This window comes from Syngnathus typhle, linkage group LG12 (assembly GCF_033458585.1).
Source record: "Syngnathus typhle isolate RoL2023-S1 ecotype Sweden linkage group LG12, RoL_Styp_1.0, whole genome shotgun sequence".
Classification (NCBI taxonomy): domain Eukaryota; kingdom Metazoa; phylum Chordata; class Actinopteri; order Syngnathiformes; family Syngnathidae; genus Syngnathus; species Syngnathus typhle.
The window spans coordinates 9,872,347-9,890,901 of NC_083749.1; the positions used below are offsets into that span (position 1 = coordinate 9,872,347).

Below are 18,555 nucleotides of genomic sequence, written 5' to 3' on the forward strand. Positions count from 1 at the left end.
GTGGTTAGTATGTCCGCCTCTCGGCCAGAGACTGGGTGACCATAGCGAGTTTCGGTGTCTTCCCAAAAGTCCGGTCTATTTGGGCGCAGACCCATCACGGCCCCTCCAATCAAATCACTCATTGATGAATAATCCTAAAATAAATGTTGAATCCAGCCCACAGCTAAACGGTTCTAGGATAGAATCTTGGCTGAAGCCTCTTGAATGGAGTGTACATGTACATCACTCCATGTGCTTTTTAAGGACAAGTAATATAGGCAATGGGCACTCTTTGATGGAAACAACTCTGAAACAATCCCACCTACCCTGATGAATGAAATATTCAAGCTGAAAATCTTCATTGACTGCCTATCCTGGTTTCTTAAATGGCCTGTCTCATCTCTTCCACAGTCATGACACAGTGTTGCAGTGGCATACAAAGGTCATGGTGATTCTTGGGGGAAACTCCTTGATTGCATGCCTCACCCCCAATGCGTATTTGCAGTTAGGCCAAGTCGCCCCCAGTAATCCATTGAGTATGTTGGGTTCCAGTTCAACTGAAATTGCCAACTGCAATAACACTTGGAAATAGCAGCAGGGGGAAAAAAACATGATATACTGGGGATATACGGTATTTGTGAAATTTGGGGAGAACGACTCAGTTGTAAGTAATTCTATTTCCAAATAATTAAAGCCACGCTTGGTCAGTCGCTCCTGTGGCAAGGAAGTCCCGAGTTTTGTTGGGTTTTTTTTTTATAGGGAGAATTCTATTTCTTTGAGCTTGAAGCAGCGAGCATCAAAAATAAATAATTACATCATAACGTGTAACTGAATTGTCATTATACTAAGTCTAAACATTCCTTATTTTTAGTTTCTCTCTGTCTTGTCCATCTTCAAATACTACTGAATTCTAGTTCAGAAGAAATTCAAATCGATCAATGAGTTCTTCAAGGTTGATACTGCAGGCCTCAATTATTCTCTATACACAATCTTCTTGTTCGTGCAATTGGCTTTCCTCAATATTCACAATTCATTAACAGAATTGTGCATTGCATTGTGAATAATTCAATCATTTTTCAAATCAAAATCCTTTCAGATCACAAAAGCGTTATTGAATCCCATTTTCAAATCCTGCACACATTCTGAGACTTTCTGTCTTCAAGATAAAACTAAGTAGCAAATTTAATAAAGTTATAAATATGACCCGTTGAGTTAAATTGCAATTCTGCATGAGATTTGATTTCCATTAAAAAAATCTCCATCCAACAGATGGTGAAGGTCTGCATAATGTCACACTTCTCTTGGACTACTTTCACAGCATCATGGCTGAATTTCTTTTTTGTGACTTGTCTGAAAGACTAATGAATTTAACCTTACCCACTGAGTACATGAAAAAACAGAAATGTCCCCTGTGTTTCTACTTTTTATGCTTTCATCAGTATGAACGTAGCTTAAATACATCTTCATGGTCAATATCTGGAGGAGAATCTATGATTATCCTGAAATAGCATGTTTACTAATTTCAGAAAAAATATATTTTGGGGAGCTTTCACCAAGATTGATTATTTTTGATTGAATTTTGTTGTGCAAGTCGGTGACAATGTACGCTTTTGCTGTATGCAAGTATCTTGCTAAGGTTACATCAAATTTGACCAAATATTTGATTGCAGCTAAAATGATTCCAGTATTGTCAAACGATCTCCTCTGGTTGTAGTAACCTAGATGTTCCTACAATGTTCAATTATGTAAGCTCTATAAAAACACAATTCTCATGGTCAGATATCAGTAGACCTATTTTTTTTCAAGCAGAGAAGGTGTCTTCATTTCCAAAGCTTGATAAAGAACAAACAAAACAGTAGCATGCTTATCGATATGTATATCAGATCAACCATTTTCTCTTCACAATTTCTCTTTGTGAAAACCACCCTTTGGAAAGGGATTTCCCATCCTTCTCAGCAATTGGACCACATTTATTCTGATAGCTTTCAGGGCCACGTTGTGCTCTTGTCATCTTCAAATGATCTGGAACAGATGTCTTCAAACAGACAAATCTCTTTCTGTGCAAAAAAATAAATAAAAAATGTATATGCATCATCCTTTTGATGGGACCGTGAAGATGCAGTATTATGGTCTGACTGAGCTGAGTCAATAGCAAAAAAAAAATCTTCTCCTCACTGACTTTCTCTTTTACTTCTTAGGTCTGACTTTGTTACTTATTTTTGATCTATGAATCTATGGCCAGCCTTGACGGGACTCTTCTTTGAATATGGCCCTCTAGTTTTCTAGTTCTGTGCTACACTCAGTTGCACTTTATTTAATTTTTATAGCTAAAAATGATATTAGAATATATACTGCACTCCAACTGCTTTACCTCCTGTTAATTTAAATAGAGATATATTAGCCTATTTTTGTGTTTGTTATTACATTTTCAGACACCTGGAAGCTATGAATCATCGTTTTGTGTGCGTGCGTACACACGTGCGTGCCTGCGTGCATGCGTGTTGCAGTTCATTGAAAAAGTAGGAACAGCTAACAAGAAAGATCAGTATTATATAATGTGATGAGTCATTAAAAGTAATTGGATGTACAGTCTTGGCATTATGAACCCTATTTTTGAAGTTTAAAGTACTTGTGGGAATCAACTGGGAATTAGTGTGAAAATTGAATATGATGGAACAAAAATGCAATATGCTTTATCCATCCACATTAGTTTTCGCAGCTTACTTAAAGAGTAGAATATAATTAATCTATCAACACGGTTCTCAATACGTTTGATACTGTAATTTGGGCTGTGGTATGCCTTTAAAATAATAATACCATAATATTTCAGTGTATCTAGTGTATGTATAATATACAACAGACTATAGAAGTCATTAACGTGACACCATTCTTGAATTTGGTTGATGAAGTTAACATTCGTTGAGACCAATCATAAGTACCAACAGTGGACTGTTGACTGCAACCTTGTGGGGTGCTAGCTACATTCTCAGACAATCATCGAGAATCTTTTTTTTTTACACTGTCTAAGATGGACGGATTGGTACGCCACACGTCAAACAGAAAAGATGTACAGTAGTTAAGGTTTTGAACTGCCTGCAGAAATGTAGCTTCTATGGACACACTTTAGTAAACTACCAGCTTGCACTGCATGTTATTGGACCAGCAGTGTGTTATAATTATTGCATTGTGAACTTTGTTTTTTCTGTTTGTCTTCCTCTCTTTTAAATGTCACGAGCTGTTTGACAACTAATTTTCCCCAGACGGGACAATAAAGGTTTCAATCAAGCAATCAATCAATCAATCAATCAATCAATCGATCAATCAATCAGTCAATCAATCAATACCACAATATTTAATAACTTAAGTCGCTTCTGAAAAGTTATTTAATTTTGAAAACAGTGAAAATTCGACAATGTTCCTGAGATATAGTTTATAACTTTATGTTAAACTAGTGATGTAACTTTTTAATTTGCAAGCTACTGCCCAGCAATCGGATACCTTATGTGGACTTCATACTGACTATACAGTTAACAATAACGAGCCAGATATAAGCGGAGAAGAGTGGGATGTGTGTCTGTTGAATGTTTCCCAAAAAAGCTGTTTGCCTCTCTTGATTTGACAATTACCGTTTTTTTTCGTGTATAGTGCGCAAAATTTAACGAATTTATTGTCCTAAAATCTGGGGTGCGCATTATACATGGGTACAAAAATTTTTTAATTTTTTTATTTTTTTTTATTTTTTATTTTTTTTTTTTTAGAAAACAAAACCAACAACAGGACTGACCGACAAAGTCGTGGAACAAAAAGACAGGGTGACATTACCAAAGACAGGAACAGAAAGCAAACAGACATCATGACAGTAACACATGCAATGATCCGACGGTGAGCGAGGGGCAGACAGGACTTAAATACAAAACACGTTACATCGATTGAGGTGACACAGGAAGAGAGGGGCGACGCGAACAGAAACTATGGCAACCTAGACACATAGCAAAACTGGGGACGAGACGTGACAAATGTCCCTCGAAATGAAACTTGAAATCACCAAGTTTTGGTTTCCAAGGGTGTTTTTATTCCTCTTCAACGTCTCTCCCATACAGAGCCGCCTTTTTCACGTCCGCACGCCTCTTTCCCGTGCGCGCACGGAGCGCGGTGGTGCGTTTCTGGGCAGTCGGAGAAATCAACGCCAACAAAAAAAATGACATCCAGCCTAGTTAAGACCATACCAAAGACTATAAAAATGGGACCCATTGCCTCCCTGCGTGTGTGACGATCATTGGGACTTAAAAAAATAAAAATAAAAAATTCATTAAAAAAAATTCATAAAAATTGGGTGCGTATTATACATGGGTACAGGCTTTTTTCCAGCATCAGCATGCCATTTTTAGGGTGCGTATTATACATGGGGGCGCACTATACACGGAAAAAAACGGTATTTGTTTGCTAACTGGATAGGTCGGAAGTGTAATTTAATTACACTGTAATGAGTATTGTTAAGTTTGAGTACTCATCAGTCTTCTCAAGTACTTACTATTCTGATCCTCAAGGGATTTTATGTTCCTAGGTTGGATGTAATTATAACCTCTGGAACCTCAAGCAACTTTTTAATTTATTTATTGTTGGGGTTTTTTTGCCATCAGAATATTATGCATTATACAGCGTATACCAAAACTTCTCAAGTGAAAGAAGTTACATGATGTGATTTGTCTGACCCTGGTTGCCTGAGCGGTGTGTTGCAGTCAAATATCTTCTCTTTTTACACAGCTGGAAGTCTTCCAAGGCCTCAGGTGAAGACAGCTTCTTTGGGTCAGGCGGGTAAAGCTCGATCACCACTGCTTCCCGTCTCAGTTCCGACAGCGCCCGACATACCGGAAGAAGGAGGAACAAAACCCACAGAGGATTCAGCTGCCAATGTAAGTGGAGACCAAAGCAATGTTGCAAATGTAGAAGAGTGGCCCTCAACGTGGAAAGGTATTCTGAGTTGATACTGCCAAAAAGATGTGAAGGCTAAGAAGACCACAAGGTTTGAAGAACATGCACTAAGGCGGAAGGTAGCGTGTCCTTGTGAAGAGAGCCATAAAAAGAGGCAGAGACTGAAAGAAAAGAGGAGATGTTCAATTTCCGTGATTGGCGAAGGGCTAGCAAGGCCTTTTCTGCTGACCTAGATGTTATCGGGATAACTGACCTACATTTACAACCGAGATTCATGTATTTGTTGTATCGATTTATCCCCAACAACCAAAGCTCTTTACTTCATAATAATTTCTTGTCAGCAGAGTGTAAATTTTACATTTTTTGCACAATGCAATTTAAGTATATATACATACATAAATATATACACATATAATTATTTTCCGTATAATTGTCATGTTTTTTCTGCATTTATTATTTCCACCCATAACAATTTGTAGTTTTATTATTTTTTATAATTTTATTTTCTGTCCAATTGTCATGTTTTTTTCTACATCTATTTTTTCAATCCATCACAATTTGTAATTTCATTTTTTTATTATTATCTGTATATGTGTGTATGTATATAGACATACACATATGTGTATCCATATGAGCGGAAAAAAATGAGAGAAGGAAAGGAGGGCGATTCGAGGGTAAAGAGAATGACAAGATGAAATTAAGGGGTGCTGGATGTCAAAGCTTGTTAAATATTCATATCTACTCAATGACAATAGAACAGGACAAGTGGTTGCCATGACGACAGATAGGAGAGGACCGAAAATGATAGTAAACGAAGACAGAAAAGTCCAGAACCAAGGGATCGAGGACATGGATGAAAGGATGGAGAGAAATAAGACAGGATGAGTGTGTAGCCATGACACCATGAGGAGAGGGCCCCTTCGAGAGGGAAAGATAAGGGTGAGAAAAAGGGGAAAACGGTAAACCAGATGTAAAGGAAATAGTGTAAGGGAGAGTCAGTCGAAGTGTTCGGTGTCAAAAAAGGAAATGTGTTGAGTGTTCAGGGGAGAGTGATAAAGGTCAACAAAGGTCACTGCAAACCATCATCCCTGTGTACTCTATTCACGTGTGCACAACTAGTTCTACACAGACTGTGAATTGGACTGACACTTTCATTATGGAGTTACTCTTTTTTAAGATGCTACAAACTTTGCATAGTGATTTTTAAAAATATGATTGCTTCCAGAGATAATTGCTTGGACTCACTAATCACTAATCTGCACCTCTCTTTGGTCATTTAGATTTTATATTTGGCAGGTGACAAGGTATAGCCTTGGTCGAAGGCTGTGCACTCTGACTGCTGTTATTTCGGACGACTTGCAAATAACAATCGCTATATTAGCTTCTGCCCCTTAAAATGGAGGATGTCTTATTTGTACAGAGATTAAGTTAGAATATTCATAAACTACCATCTATGAATCCTATCCCTTTTTCAATGTAATATTGTTTTTATGTCACAATGTCAGCTTCGATGTGAACGCAATGTCCCAAGAGAGTGTCTTGCGTCAATAAAATATTTCTTTTATCCTGACAGAGAAAATGTAACCTTTAGGTTTCTTTTAGTTATTTCAACCTTATATGTAGAGTTTGTGTCATTGTACTGCTGGGTAACATCCAGGTCAGCTGACAATCATGGACAATATGAATGGGCATTTTTTCCAATCGATGTGGAGTTATGGGTCAATAACTGGGATCAAAAAGTAACTGGGCTTTTTATAGCTTTTATTTATAGGAGCTATTATTTCAATTGGAAGTGGACAAAGTACAGTTGACAGTGGCACGGGACTACATGACCTTTTATAGCTCTACTCAGTGTGAATGATTGTGGAAGGTTAAATTGGTAAAACCTGTGCATTAAACAAAGAAATACCGCATATGGCCTTTTATGTGAATCTTGTGGATATGGAATGAGAGGAAATAGCAGAGTTACGTAAACATTGTCAAAATTAATGACAAATTCAAAATGGGAAATGAACTTGTCATACCTGTCATTTCTGTTTCTACTTCCCACTAAATTCCCAATAGATGCTGATAGATTTAATTTTTGTAACTCAGTAATGTTTAGTTGCCTCTTCCACTAACACTTCCAATTCCATCACTTTAAATTTCATTTTTGCATTTGCAATATCTCTTACAATAAATGTACAAATTAGCAATCTAGGTGTTGACTTTATCTAAACACAGAACCAGTTATTTTTTATCGTTATTTCAATATCAATAAAAATTACTGTGTTTATTATTTTCCATAATCAGCCATTCCTAGCAGTTCCGCAAAGGTCTCAGGACATTATTTCAAGATGAATGCTGTATAATGAAGGACCTTTGCATTGAGCATTTATGCGCTTCTACATAATATTGTATTTTGAAGTACTTTGCACTTTAAACAAGTCTTTCATAAAATATGTGAAGTATTGGTTAGGCGGTAGCAGAGAAGATAATTGGCCAGTCCTTTCTTTTCTAGAAGGACAGGTTTGCCTCGCAACGACACTCTTTTAATGTTGTGTTTGTAAGAGATACTTTACACACACACACACACACACACACACACACACACACACACACACACACACAGATGGAGTCTTTTAAACAATCCCACTCAGATTTGACAATTTCTATAGCTTAATCTGACATGTAATTAGCAAACCGTCATAGAACGTTGAGAGGTGTGAAGTGTAGTTTGCTGTTTCTTCCAGTAGATTTGCAGACATGGACATGATTATTTTTGTGTGGATGATTAAATACATGAACTGATATTTCTGATTTTTTTTTCTTTGTAAATGCTTTCAAAGCTGTCGCGGTTCATTTCCACCCTTGTTGTGATTGAACATCCATCACTGTCAGCAAGAAGTCAGCTTTAATTTATTTATAAGAGCAGCTTCAAGTACAACACCACTCTATTAAGTAACGATAACAAAACTTTGACAAGAATAGATGCAGAATGAATCACCATTGAGTTGGTGAAGTATATAGCAGCGCTGTATACATTTACAAGACGAGTTTTGTTTTGGAGGATGAAGAGTCTAAGACAAGTAAAAATGTCATCCAATGTGTGTTTATTTGGGCAAGTAACTTGATGTTGATTCTCTGCTGAACTTCTTTTAACAGACAGCAGTTTTGTTGTTTCTTGAGTGTTTTCTACTGTTTTATCATACTGTCACAGTAATTCTGCTGAAGCATGCAAGCAATCCAGCGTTTACGGTGAGGACTATTTGTCACTCTTTTGACACAACAAGGTTTTTAATAAGTTATTTACAGTTGACCACAATGACATGAGATTTTACTTAAGGTAAGCCATTTGGAAAACGAAGACAAAGAAATTCCACAAGACTTCTTTACTTAGAACAAAACGGCAGCAATCCGTCCGCTTAATGTTTTAAAAGAACCGCCTGGCTTTTTTATAATGTGGTGTAAGCTTTATATACGTAAATATTCTGCATTTACTATATTGAACAAGTTTTATTTATTTTTCAGAAAACATGTTATTTGCTACATGTTATTATTACTAAACATTTTTAAAACTACTTGAAGAATGATTGGCAATATCATATTGTAGCAAGCCTTCAGTTGTGTTACGTGGATTGGTGCTACATTTTTTTAAATTTCCGACTGTTTGCAAGGTAATAAAGATATCCAAATCTAAATGGATAAGGAAGTATGTTAACAGGAAGTTTAGGCTGGCGACTGTGAGTGAATAAGCGAGGTATTTTTCACAATCGAGCACACCAAGTTGCAAACCAAAAATGATAGTGACTTTATCAATAAATCAAAGTGGACTCAAATATTATCAACTAATTGCATGAGGCACTGGCAGAGGCCCCTACCCCAAGAATTGTCCCTTTCCCACGAGTCATGCTATGAGCTAATAAACTACCCATCTCTCACCCTATTACTGTGATCACCAGTCTGGTAATCATTGTACATCCACCATGTTTGCGTTGTCCTCAGTGTAGCGTGCTGCATTATATTTGGAGGGGCATTTGAGGCTTACGGGGCCAAGGCAGAAAGGCTACAGGGAAATGTGGAACTGAAGTCTGTCCTCTAAAAGCATGTTCCGTGTGTGGTGTGAGAAATAGATGGGGCAGCCCAGAGGGTTAGAAAAAAAGATACAGAACACAACAGACACTGAAGACAAAGATTTTTAGTAGGGGGAGGGGTATTTGGATGTAAGTTTGGAATACATGGGAAATGTGATTTTTTAACAATATCTGTGTACATATAGACAAAGAGGTACTGATAACTTTTTGTTATACTGCATATTATTTATTTTTCTGTTATGATCTTTTTTTTCAGGTGTACGAGCAGGACGACCTTTCGGAGCAGATGGCTAGTTTAGAAGGGCTGATGAAGCAGCTAAATGCCATTACCGGCTCGGCCTTCTAAACCCTCCCTTTTAAACCCTCGTCCCCCAGAGCAGGAACACTTCTTCAAGCTTTGATGTGTGTTCACAAACAGCTGCAGCATCTGAGTTTGAAGATGCCACTGGGGACTTACACTTTGGTTTGTACTGGGTTAAACCACATCAGACATCATCAACTCCAGGAACAAGACAGTGGTGGAGGGGCTTCCTCAGTGGGTTCAAGCTGCTTTGGATCTTCCGAGCTGAAACTACAAAACTAGGAAACCCCGATGCCTACCACCTTGACTTAATGAAACAAAGGGAAGGATTATACAATTCTAAGATCTTTACTTCTTCTCTTCTTTGTGGTATTTATTAGCTCCTCACTATTCTCCTCTGCTGAGTTCTCTGCAATCAGTTACTGTGACTGTACCTCAATTATTTTTCATGATTGCCATTGGCAGCATTTTCCTTTTTTTTTTCTCCTAACAGCAATGTGAATATGGTTTGCCACACAGAACATTCAGTGTGAAATAGACATTGTCTTTCAAGTTTCATTAAAACTTTTTGCTTTTTTGGGCTTTTACCCTACCTCTTGGAAGTCCTCCGACATTATTGGGATGTTTTCCATCAGTCTTGCTTTCATCCGAACAAACTCCTTCCAAATGCGAATCACTTTTCCTTTTTTTAAATATTGGAACTCTGGCTGGACTCTTATGCGTCGGGGAGATATTGCCAAATCATCTGTAGACTTCACATCTATCACTGCTCTTGACCAAGCTTTTAGTCCCGCAAGATCTGACAAACTCTGTAAACGGGATTGAAAGGATAGGTGTTGTTGCCAAAAAAGGGAACCTCCTGGCAGCCTTCCTTTAAAATTCAAGGCTGGCATTTTCACTGACAGTTTTATACTGACCATTGCTGAAACACAGTAAGACTATCAAGATGGATGAAGTTGTACAATACTTGGTGTTCATCTCAATTTCGACAAACGCAAGTCTGTCAGTTGAATGTTCTTCTGTGGTGATTGGGCCTAAAGTTTATTGCAAACAATAGCGATGAGAGTGAATATGATAACTGTTTTTATTTTTTTACTTTTTTAGTACATATTCAGTGGGAGTCTTCTTAATAAGTTACTCTTTATTTTGAATGCCATTAACAATGTACCACATTCAGTCTTGAGTCCCCACATGGTCACAACTTCACTTTCAGTACACCTCAAAAGAGCCAGGTTTTTATACAGAATTAAAACAAAACAAATATAAATACCAATATGAAATAATTGATATTTCACTAAGTGTATTTTTCATAGTTTCCGTTGCGTTTGACACATTACAAGCTTCTTAGTCATGACTCAGAAGGGAAATGAATAAGGGAAATTGTTGATACCAATTTGTTAATGCAAGCATTTGTGGATGACACTTGCTCATCCAATCGACAGTATTTTGGTTTTAGTATGACCTTTAGGAGAGTAGAACACATCCAGCCTTTAGTACCTTTGAACTGCTTTGTATTGACAGCAAAAATGAAATGTGTCCAATTAAATGGGTCATTAGCAGAGGCTTTGTTTACTGTTGCGACTGAGGAGATTCATTTGTGAAGTTCTACAAGAAAAAACACAGAAGCGAGATTTTTGCCACAATGGTTAAAATTCTGCCATTTTTCAAAACATGAAATAATCTTTTGATTAGCACGCTAGTTTAGAGCTCGAGTGTGTGATAAAGCAACTTGAGAAGGAGAATATTTTTTGTGGGTTTGCAGAAAGGAGCGGGGGAAAAAAAAGCTCTTTCAACTTAAAATGACAAGTCATTCATTAATCAGGTGAGGTGAAGACAACAAGCCATCAGTATGCTTCATATTTGACTGTGTCACCCTATTCTCCATATTGTAATTTACAGACCTTTATCTCAGTGTGATGAAAAAGGAGAATCCTGTGGGAGGCTGAGCGCGCTCAGGCAGAGGAGCCACATTGATATTCAGGGATGGCTTGCATGTGTGAGCAGGGCACAGAGGAACGAGGCAGCGAATTCATTATAAAGACGTTGCAAACATTATGATTCAAGCTCACGCTCACTGGGCCGTTACAGCGGCAGGGAAAAGTCCCAGGGACAGAGGCGATAGAAAGGTAACATCTCTGCTGAATGGATGCAGAGATGAAAGGTTACAGAGGGCAGGCATGCAGGCAGTGTGGGGATCAAACTCATCAACCTGCTCTGGGAGATGAATCCACCGTGAGCTAAGAGCTTACATTCTCCTCCGAGTCATACTCCTCTTCCTCTTCAGACCGACAACAGTGCAGGAAACTAATAATTAAAAAGAAAAATGCAGTATGAAGGTATTGACAAAAAGTGGGCAATTGTCTGGTAGATTTATTAACGTTGTTATTTGGGTCTATTTTTTTTTTTTAAGTTCGTAAATTTCCAGTCAGGGAACATTTGGTGTAAAGATCAACGTGTCGAGTGTTCACATTTCCCGATATGAGTGCACAATATGTGTTAACATTAAAGATAAATGTCCAAAAATGTTCAACATTACATGCCAGTAAATAGCAATTTACAAAAAATTGCAACACAGTACATCTACAAGTTGATCGCATAAATAAAAAAGTCTTCTTGATGCTTGTAAATCCAGGACACGTTGAAAGTATTCACCCAATAATTAAAAGTTACCAGAAGCAAACAAATCCCCGTTACATGGAATGTGTCAATTACCTCTTTCTGTTGCGTTTTTACAAGATACTCCGACTCTTAAGTGTTCAGGATCTGATAGTGTTGTTGCTTCCTTTCACCTGATTGACTGCAAAAACTGTGGGATTTTTTTTTTAATAATAATTATTGTTAAAGAGCAATAGCTCAGTGTACCCCAGCGAAAGTTGCCTTTTTACTAAAATAATATCTTTTCTAATATATCTTTATTATTTCAAGCCCAGAATCTTAACGCATATTACATGAAGTATTGTGTGTCAGCTCTACTAAAATGAATTTTGAACCTCGTGCCAAAAGTTTTACATTCATGTTATCGATTGCTGATTTACATCAGAATAAAGATAATAAACATGAGATTCCATAACCCACAACCTGCAGAATGCATAGTTTACCTGATCCTGCAGCATTTCAACGAGTGTTATCTTTAATGAGTAAAAAAAAAAAGAAAAGAAAAAAAACATTGCTTTGGTAAGATAGTTTTTTTGATTTCGTTGAAATCTTTTTGCTGGGGAGTTTATCTCTTACTTTTGAAACGCAGCACAAAAGGAACATACTGTAGGCTATATTTTGACAACAATAGAACCTGCACACAGAATGACTGTAAATTCTCTGTCAGAAGGTTTTCATTGAAGTGAACGTGAAGAGTCCAAAGGGAAGAGAAGCCGAACTAAAAGCTGACAGGACAGTTAAGGATTGGGAAAACACTGCTCCTTTTAAAATGTTGGATTAAAAACAACCCAACTTAGGTTAAAAATTGGACCGACCCAGAAAGTTGGGTCAATTTGATCTGCCCTGGGTTGCTTTTCACAAAACAACATTTTTTTTTGTGCTAAACAACCCGGTAAATTGACCCAACCTCCTTAATCGGGCTAATTTTTGCCCAGTGGTTTTAAGAGAGCAGTAAATTTTTAACCAATGAGGGGGGAAAAAGCTAGTTGTAGTGATGGCAGACATAAAATGGAACAAAAATAATATTAATAAATGGCCCAGAATAATTCCGAATGACAATGTCATAAGATTCTGTAGTTATTTTGGGAAGATATTTTTTTTCTGTGTTGCTGACATTGAACACCTTGTCTGTTTCATAAATAGGAAGGCTTCCCTTTATCAGTCATAAATTAAGATTGACTCTTCTTTTTTTTTGGTCACTTATTTGTGTATTTGACTGTAGAGAAATATGTTGCTGCAGCAGAAATACAGTACAGGCCGCTGCTGGTTATTTTTTTATTTTTACTGTGTATAGCGCCACTAGAGTAGCAGTAACTTTTTTATAATCAAATTTAATATATTATTATTGTTATTTGTATCCTTTACTTTATTATGAGCGATCATTAAAATGTTTATTTATAACCATGTGCTATTTCTGCCGATGTACATTTTGTTTAGTAAAAAGAAAAAAAATATGCACTTTGGAGTTTTATTTATTTCTGTTTGTTTATTGCTTTAAAAGGTGTCTAATGTTAAGAACAGTATTAAGTTACAAAATAGTTTGCTTCCCTTATGAGGACACACAGTCACCACTATTTTTTTTTATTTCAGTCTAAACTTTGTAGATTGAGGTTCACATCTATGCAGTCATCCCTTATAACAATAAACTATGTATTGATAATGACATACCCTGACCAGTGTGACTCCTGAAGTGATGTTTTGTTACTTATATCGAATACCTCATCTAATATTTTATACTAGGGGGGGGGGGGGGGGGGGACAGCTATTTTAATAGGCAGCAGTCACCTGTATTGTTTTTTATTACTTTATTGTCTCTATTTTGTATGCTTGTACCTTTCCCCCCAATGTTATGTCACCTGGTCCTGTAATCCCATAAACATGCATTAGTTTCATTGCATCCAAAAGCCAACTTTTCTTTTTATTTTATCTCGACGCACCCCAGAAAGGCAGTAAAGTATTGAATATGACAGTAAAGAGCTTGAATTTGTCCTGTGGTGACTGTGTGAAACTCAGAAACGCCACCTAGAGCTGCTTGGGTGAACATTCAGGAATGCTCATCTTACAGAGAAAAACGTTTTTTTTTCCCCCTTTTGGACACTTTACCCTTAAATAGAAGAAATTGGTTATTCCAAAGGGGTGAAGTTACAAAAAAAAAAAAAAACAATTAACAGAGTCAAGTTGGCCAGAGGTGGACTATGAACGTGGTCTGATTTTGGTGTGCGTGCCCCAAAAGAGATGGAATCAATGCAGTGATGGGCAAGAAGAAAGTAATTGTGTCTGAATAGAAACAGGGCAGGGGGAGAAAATAAGAATTGGACTCCACTATGGTGAAAAGGCCAAATTAAAACCGTCCTTATCTTTCCTCACACACACACAATGACTTTATTTCATCCAGAACATCGGTGCTCAACAGAAGAGCTGGCAGATGGGGCAGCATCGAGTAAATGGTTTCACTTCATCCTTTGAAAAGTTCAATCATAGAGTCATTTTAACCAAATTAGCTATGTAGCTGCAATATTTTAGTGTTTTTCTTGTTGTGAATGAACAAGAGCTGAGATTGTGATGTGTTTGAGATCAAATAGAAGGATGTTTCTATCCACAATGTTGTATACAACTGCAGGTTTTGTAATGCACTGTAGAACAGATCCATGATCCTTTTTATAGAAAAGTTATTTCAATTGTGCATTCTTGGTTTAATAAATAAAATTTTGATACAAAACTAATTCTGATTTTTCATCCCAATGAAGTGACTCCCAATGTAATGGCAGTATGGGTGAATACACGAGCTCACTCACACATCTGATAGTACGGCCAAGAGAGCCGACTGCTTTCAAATTTGACCTAACATTTGGCGCCTTGACTGCAGTGCGAAAGAATTCATTCTCCACTCTGAGAAATGTGTTTTCTTTCACCGTAAAATAAAATGCCCAGGTGTTTTAGAGAGATGCAACCTGAAAATGAATGACACCATCATATATGGGTAGTTTTCTAAAAGTGTGACACAAAACAAAACACTCACTCAGTTATTTTTTTCCTCCCTTTACAACCAATTGCCAGATTTCACTGCAGTTGTTTGTGTGAATATGTTGAGTGGTAAAAAACAGCCATCGCAGCCAATTTCTGTTTGAGAACAGACAAAAATTTCAAACGTGTACTGAAGACGGCAAGTGTTTTTTCGTGCAAAAGCTAGTTGATAAAAATGTCTTACCTTTTACATTACACTGTCAGTAATATAATATTGATAAAAGTTCTTAAACTTCACTAACTGCAACCTACCAATCCTCCTCTGACCTAGAAACAACACAAATATTATTCATCGTGTGTCATCTGCAAAGAAAATAAACATCACATTTATTACTGTAGAATCCCTTAAAGGCTTGGCTTAAGGGACAAGGAGGTTCTGTCTCGTAAAGGAATGCTGGAATTGTGGAAGATGAAGCTGAACCGTACTGAAGTTGCATCAGCGTTAGCTACCTCCATCTGGTGTCTCCAAAGATTCTTCATACACTTTGGACACGTGTTCCCAATGGAGAGCAGCTTGGGGGAGGAGACTGACCCAGTCATGGTAAAGTCAGTGGTCCGTATGCCATAGTTGCTATGCTACAGGGGGTACCATGAGGGGTTAATTACTCTTCATGTGTGAAAATAGGTGAGGAGAATCCAGTAGGGGGAAAATGTAAGCTCATAATTTGTTTCCACCTCCTTGTATTTTTAAAATTTGACAGTACAGTATATCTAAGTATTAAATGAACACTGGTCCATCCAAATTGTTTTTATACATGGGCGGTGTGGCTCAGTGGTATTGTGCTCACCCCTCTCCACTCTTAGGTTGTGGGATCGATCCGCAACCCTGGTGACCATGTCGAAGTGTCCTTGAGCAAGACACTGAACCCCAATTTGCTCCCAGCGTGGACCTGGCAGTGTCTTGCATGGCAGCAGCCTCCCATTGGTGTATGAATGTGTGTGTGGATGGGTGAATGTGAGGCATTGTAAAGTGCTTTGGGCACCATGTGGTGTAGATTAAAAAAACAAAAAAGTGCTAGATAAATGCAGTTCATTTACCATACATGCATAAACCACATATATAATATAACATTTTTTATGTACGTAATCTGTTTATGATTTTGTGAAAACACATCACACATGAGAGGGAGACAGAGAGAGAAATGAAATGTAGTGATGATCCTTTCAATATTAAAATTTTTCTCAGTCGCTAACAAGTATTTGTCCAAACAGTTGTCACATTTTCGAAACTCTAAACACAGTTAGCACAGCATTGGTATTTTGTGGCCATACCATTCACACATTTCATGTAATTTCCACACAATATGCAGTCAAACACATTTATTTAACTGACAACACATTTCCTTAACAATACCCCCAACAAGATTATGGATTGTTTTTGTATTATTTACGAATGTTGACACACAATAGTTAAAACAATATTCCAAACATCAGTAAACAGTAAAACACAGTAAACACAGTAAAAAAAACAACAACTGCTTCTCCAATTATATCAATTCAAAGTAATGATGAGCAAATGAAGCTTCAAGATGATTCATGAACCCGTTGTTGTTTACTTTGGCCACTTTCTGTTGACCGAAGAGCTGAAAGCCCACCGACTTGCCATTTCTTAAAACCTTCACTTTAAACCAACATTGCTATCTAGACGAGCCGAAGAATACAACAACCGGTTCATGAAGCTTCATTTTCCCTTCACTAGTTCAAAGGCTATATGTATACACTACCGTTCAAAGGTTTGGGGTCACAAAATTGTTTGGGTGACCCCAAACTTTTGAACGGTAGTGTAAATATTATTACAAAAAAATATTATGAATTAAATATTATAAATTATATCTTATATTTGTATAAGATAAGTCTATGAATATAAGTATATGATAAGTAATATGATCTATGAATATAAGTATACATATAAATATTATAAGATTTTTTACACAGAAGATTATATATATAATCTATAAATAATTATCTAAATAAATATATACACTACCGTTCAAAGGTTTGGGGTCACCCAAACAATTTTGTGACCCCAAACCTTTGAACGGTAGTGTATCTCAGCTGATAATAACAAAACAATTGAATAATTGACACACAGTTGATAAATTACTGATTCCAGTGTGGCTTAGATTCGGTGGCAGGGGTTACGTAAAAGGAGGACTTTGAGGAGTGTTATTTTGGAAACAGAAAAAGACATCTGGGCTTATCGAGGCTTTTTGCTGTTTTTTTTGTTCAGAAGGCACGAATATTTTGTTAACTGTAAGCAATACTTTAAAACTTTTTCTGTTCTAATGCAAACATTTAGTATTTAGCATTTCTACTGTACCTTCTGTAGTAAACAGTAAAAAAAATGATTTGCTTTTGACTGGAATGCTTTTGAATGTGAACATTAGATATGGATATATACATAGTTCCCAAGCAAGAAATTTAATTTAAAAATGGTGGATTGCATGTTTTGCATGCAAATACCTGTATGAAACTGAAATAAAAGTCTATGCAGTTTTCGTAATGTCATCAATAGCCAGTATTTTGAAACCTGGTGTACTTTCATTGACAACATGTACCTTGTGAAACGGAAACAAGTGTTATTCTTTGATAGAATAATTTCATTTTGAGTCAGATTTCTTGTGTTTTGGTAAAGGAAATGTGTGCAGAGAAATTTGTGTTGTATTTTGAAATATAGCTTTAGTATATATTTAACAAGATATGTTTTTGAGAAGAAAATTATCCATTTGGCCAATTGTGTTTTGTAGGTGTAGGTCTGTGTTAAGTGTTAAGGTTAAAAAACATCCAAAGTATGGGTAAGCTCTTATTAGCGATTAAAAAAAAACTAGTATGATTGCTTTTTTCTTTGCCTATCCAGTTTCATTTCTCTTGTTCAGTCTGCTCTTCTCTCCACAGAAAAAAAAAATATTAATACCCACAGGTTCTGTTTGTGCCACCCACTCACTTTTCTGTTTTCACCGCCTAATGTTAAGCCTCTTTGTGTTTCCCAAAAGTGCATATAGCCATATTATTTATATCCACACTACCATCAGGAATGTCATTTTGCTGAACAGCCATTGTTTAGTGTTATGCTACAGTGGGATAATATTTTCTTTCACATCTTAATCGTCATAACCACAAGTTTTGTCAAATAGAATGCAATTCAGATTTGAATCTTATTAATTTCCAGGGATGACAGTTGCGAGGTCACAAGGTCACAATGTGGCATGCATGCAGTTGTCAGAATCCATTTTCACGGATGGTTAATGCCAAACACCATGGTAATGGATTGTATGTGGTCCTTCAGATTCTATTTGACTGATGTGTGAAAGTCATCTTACTGTCTGAAGCAACAGGAAGAAAGGGAGAGGAGCCATTGCTGCAAACTCAAATGACACGTCACCATGGAGACTACTCTGAACAAACCTGAAAAATCATTCAAAGAACTAAACTGCACTTTAAAGTTTAAAACATCAATATGTTTGACTTGACTCAAGCAGTGGGAAGTTGACTTTGAGTGGACAAAGTAAGGAGAGGGTGCAGAAAACCTGCACTGACATCACTGTTCAAATTTGGGAGTGACTGACGGTCTTATTTGCGGATGACTTTCCC

The 18,555-nt window shown here is 36.9% G+C and overlaps 1 protein-coding gene across 3 annotated transcripts in view; it reads left to right on the top strand.

Moving 5' to 3' along the window:
* Positions 1 to 13,684, top strand: part of dcc (DCC netrin 1 receptor) — a 209,266-nt gene extending 195,582 nt beyond the window's left edge. For all 3 annotated transcript variants that reach the window (XM_061293406.1, XM_061293404.1, XM_061293405.1), the window contains exons 28-29: positions 4,744 to 4,892; positions 9,241 to 13,684. In XM_061293406.1, the coding sequence (XP_061149390.1) occupies positions 4,744 to 4,892; positions 9,241 to 9,330 (239 nt within the window). In that variant the 3' untranslated portion in view covers positions 9,331 to 13,684. The remainder of the gene's footprint in view (positions 1 to 4,743; positions 4,893 to 9,240) is intronic.
* Positions 13,685 to 18,555: the final 4,871 nt, after the last annotated feature.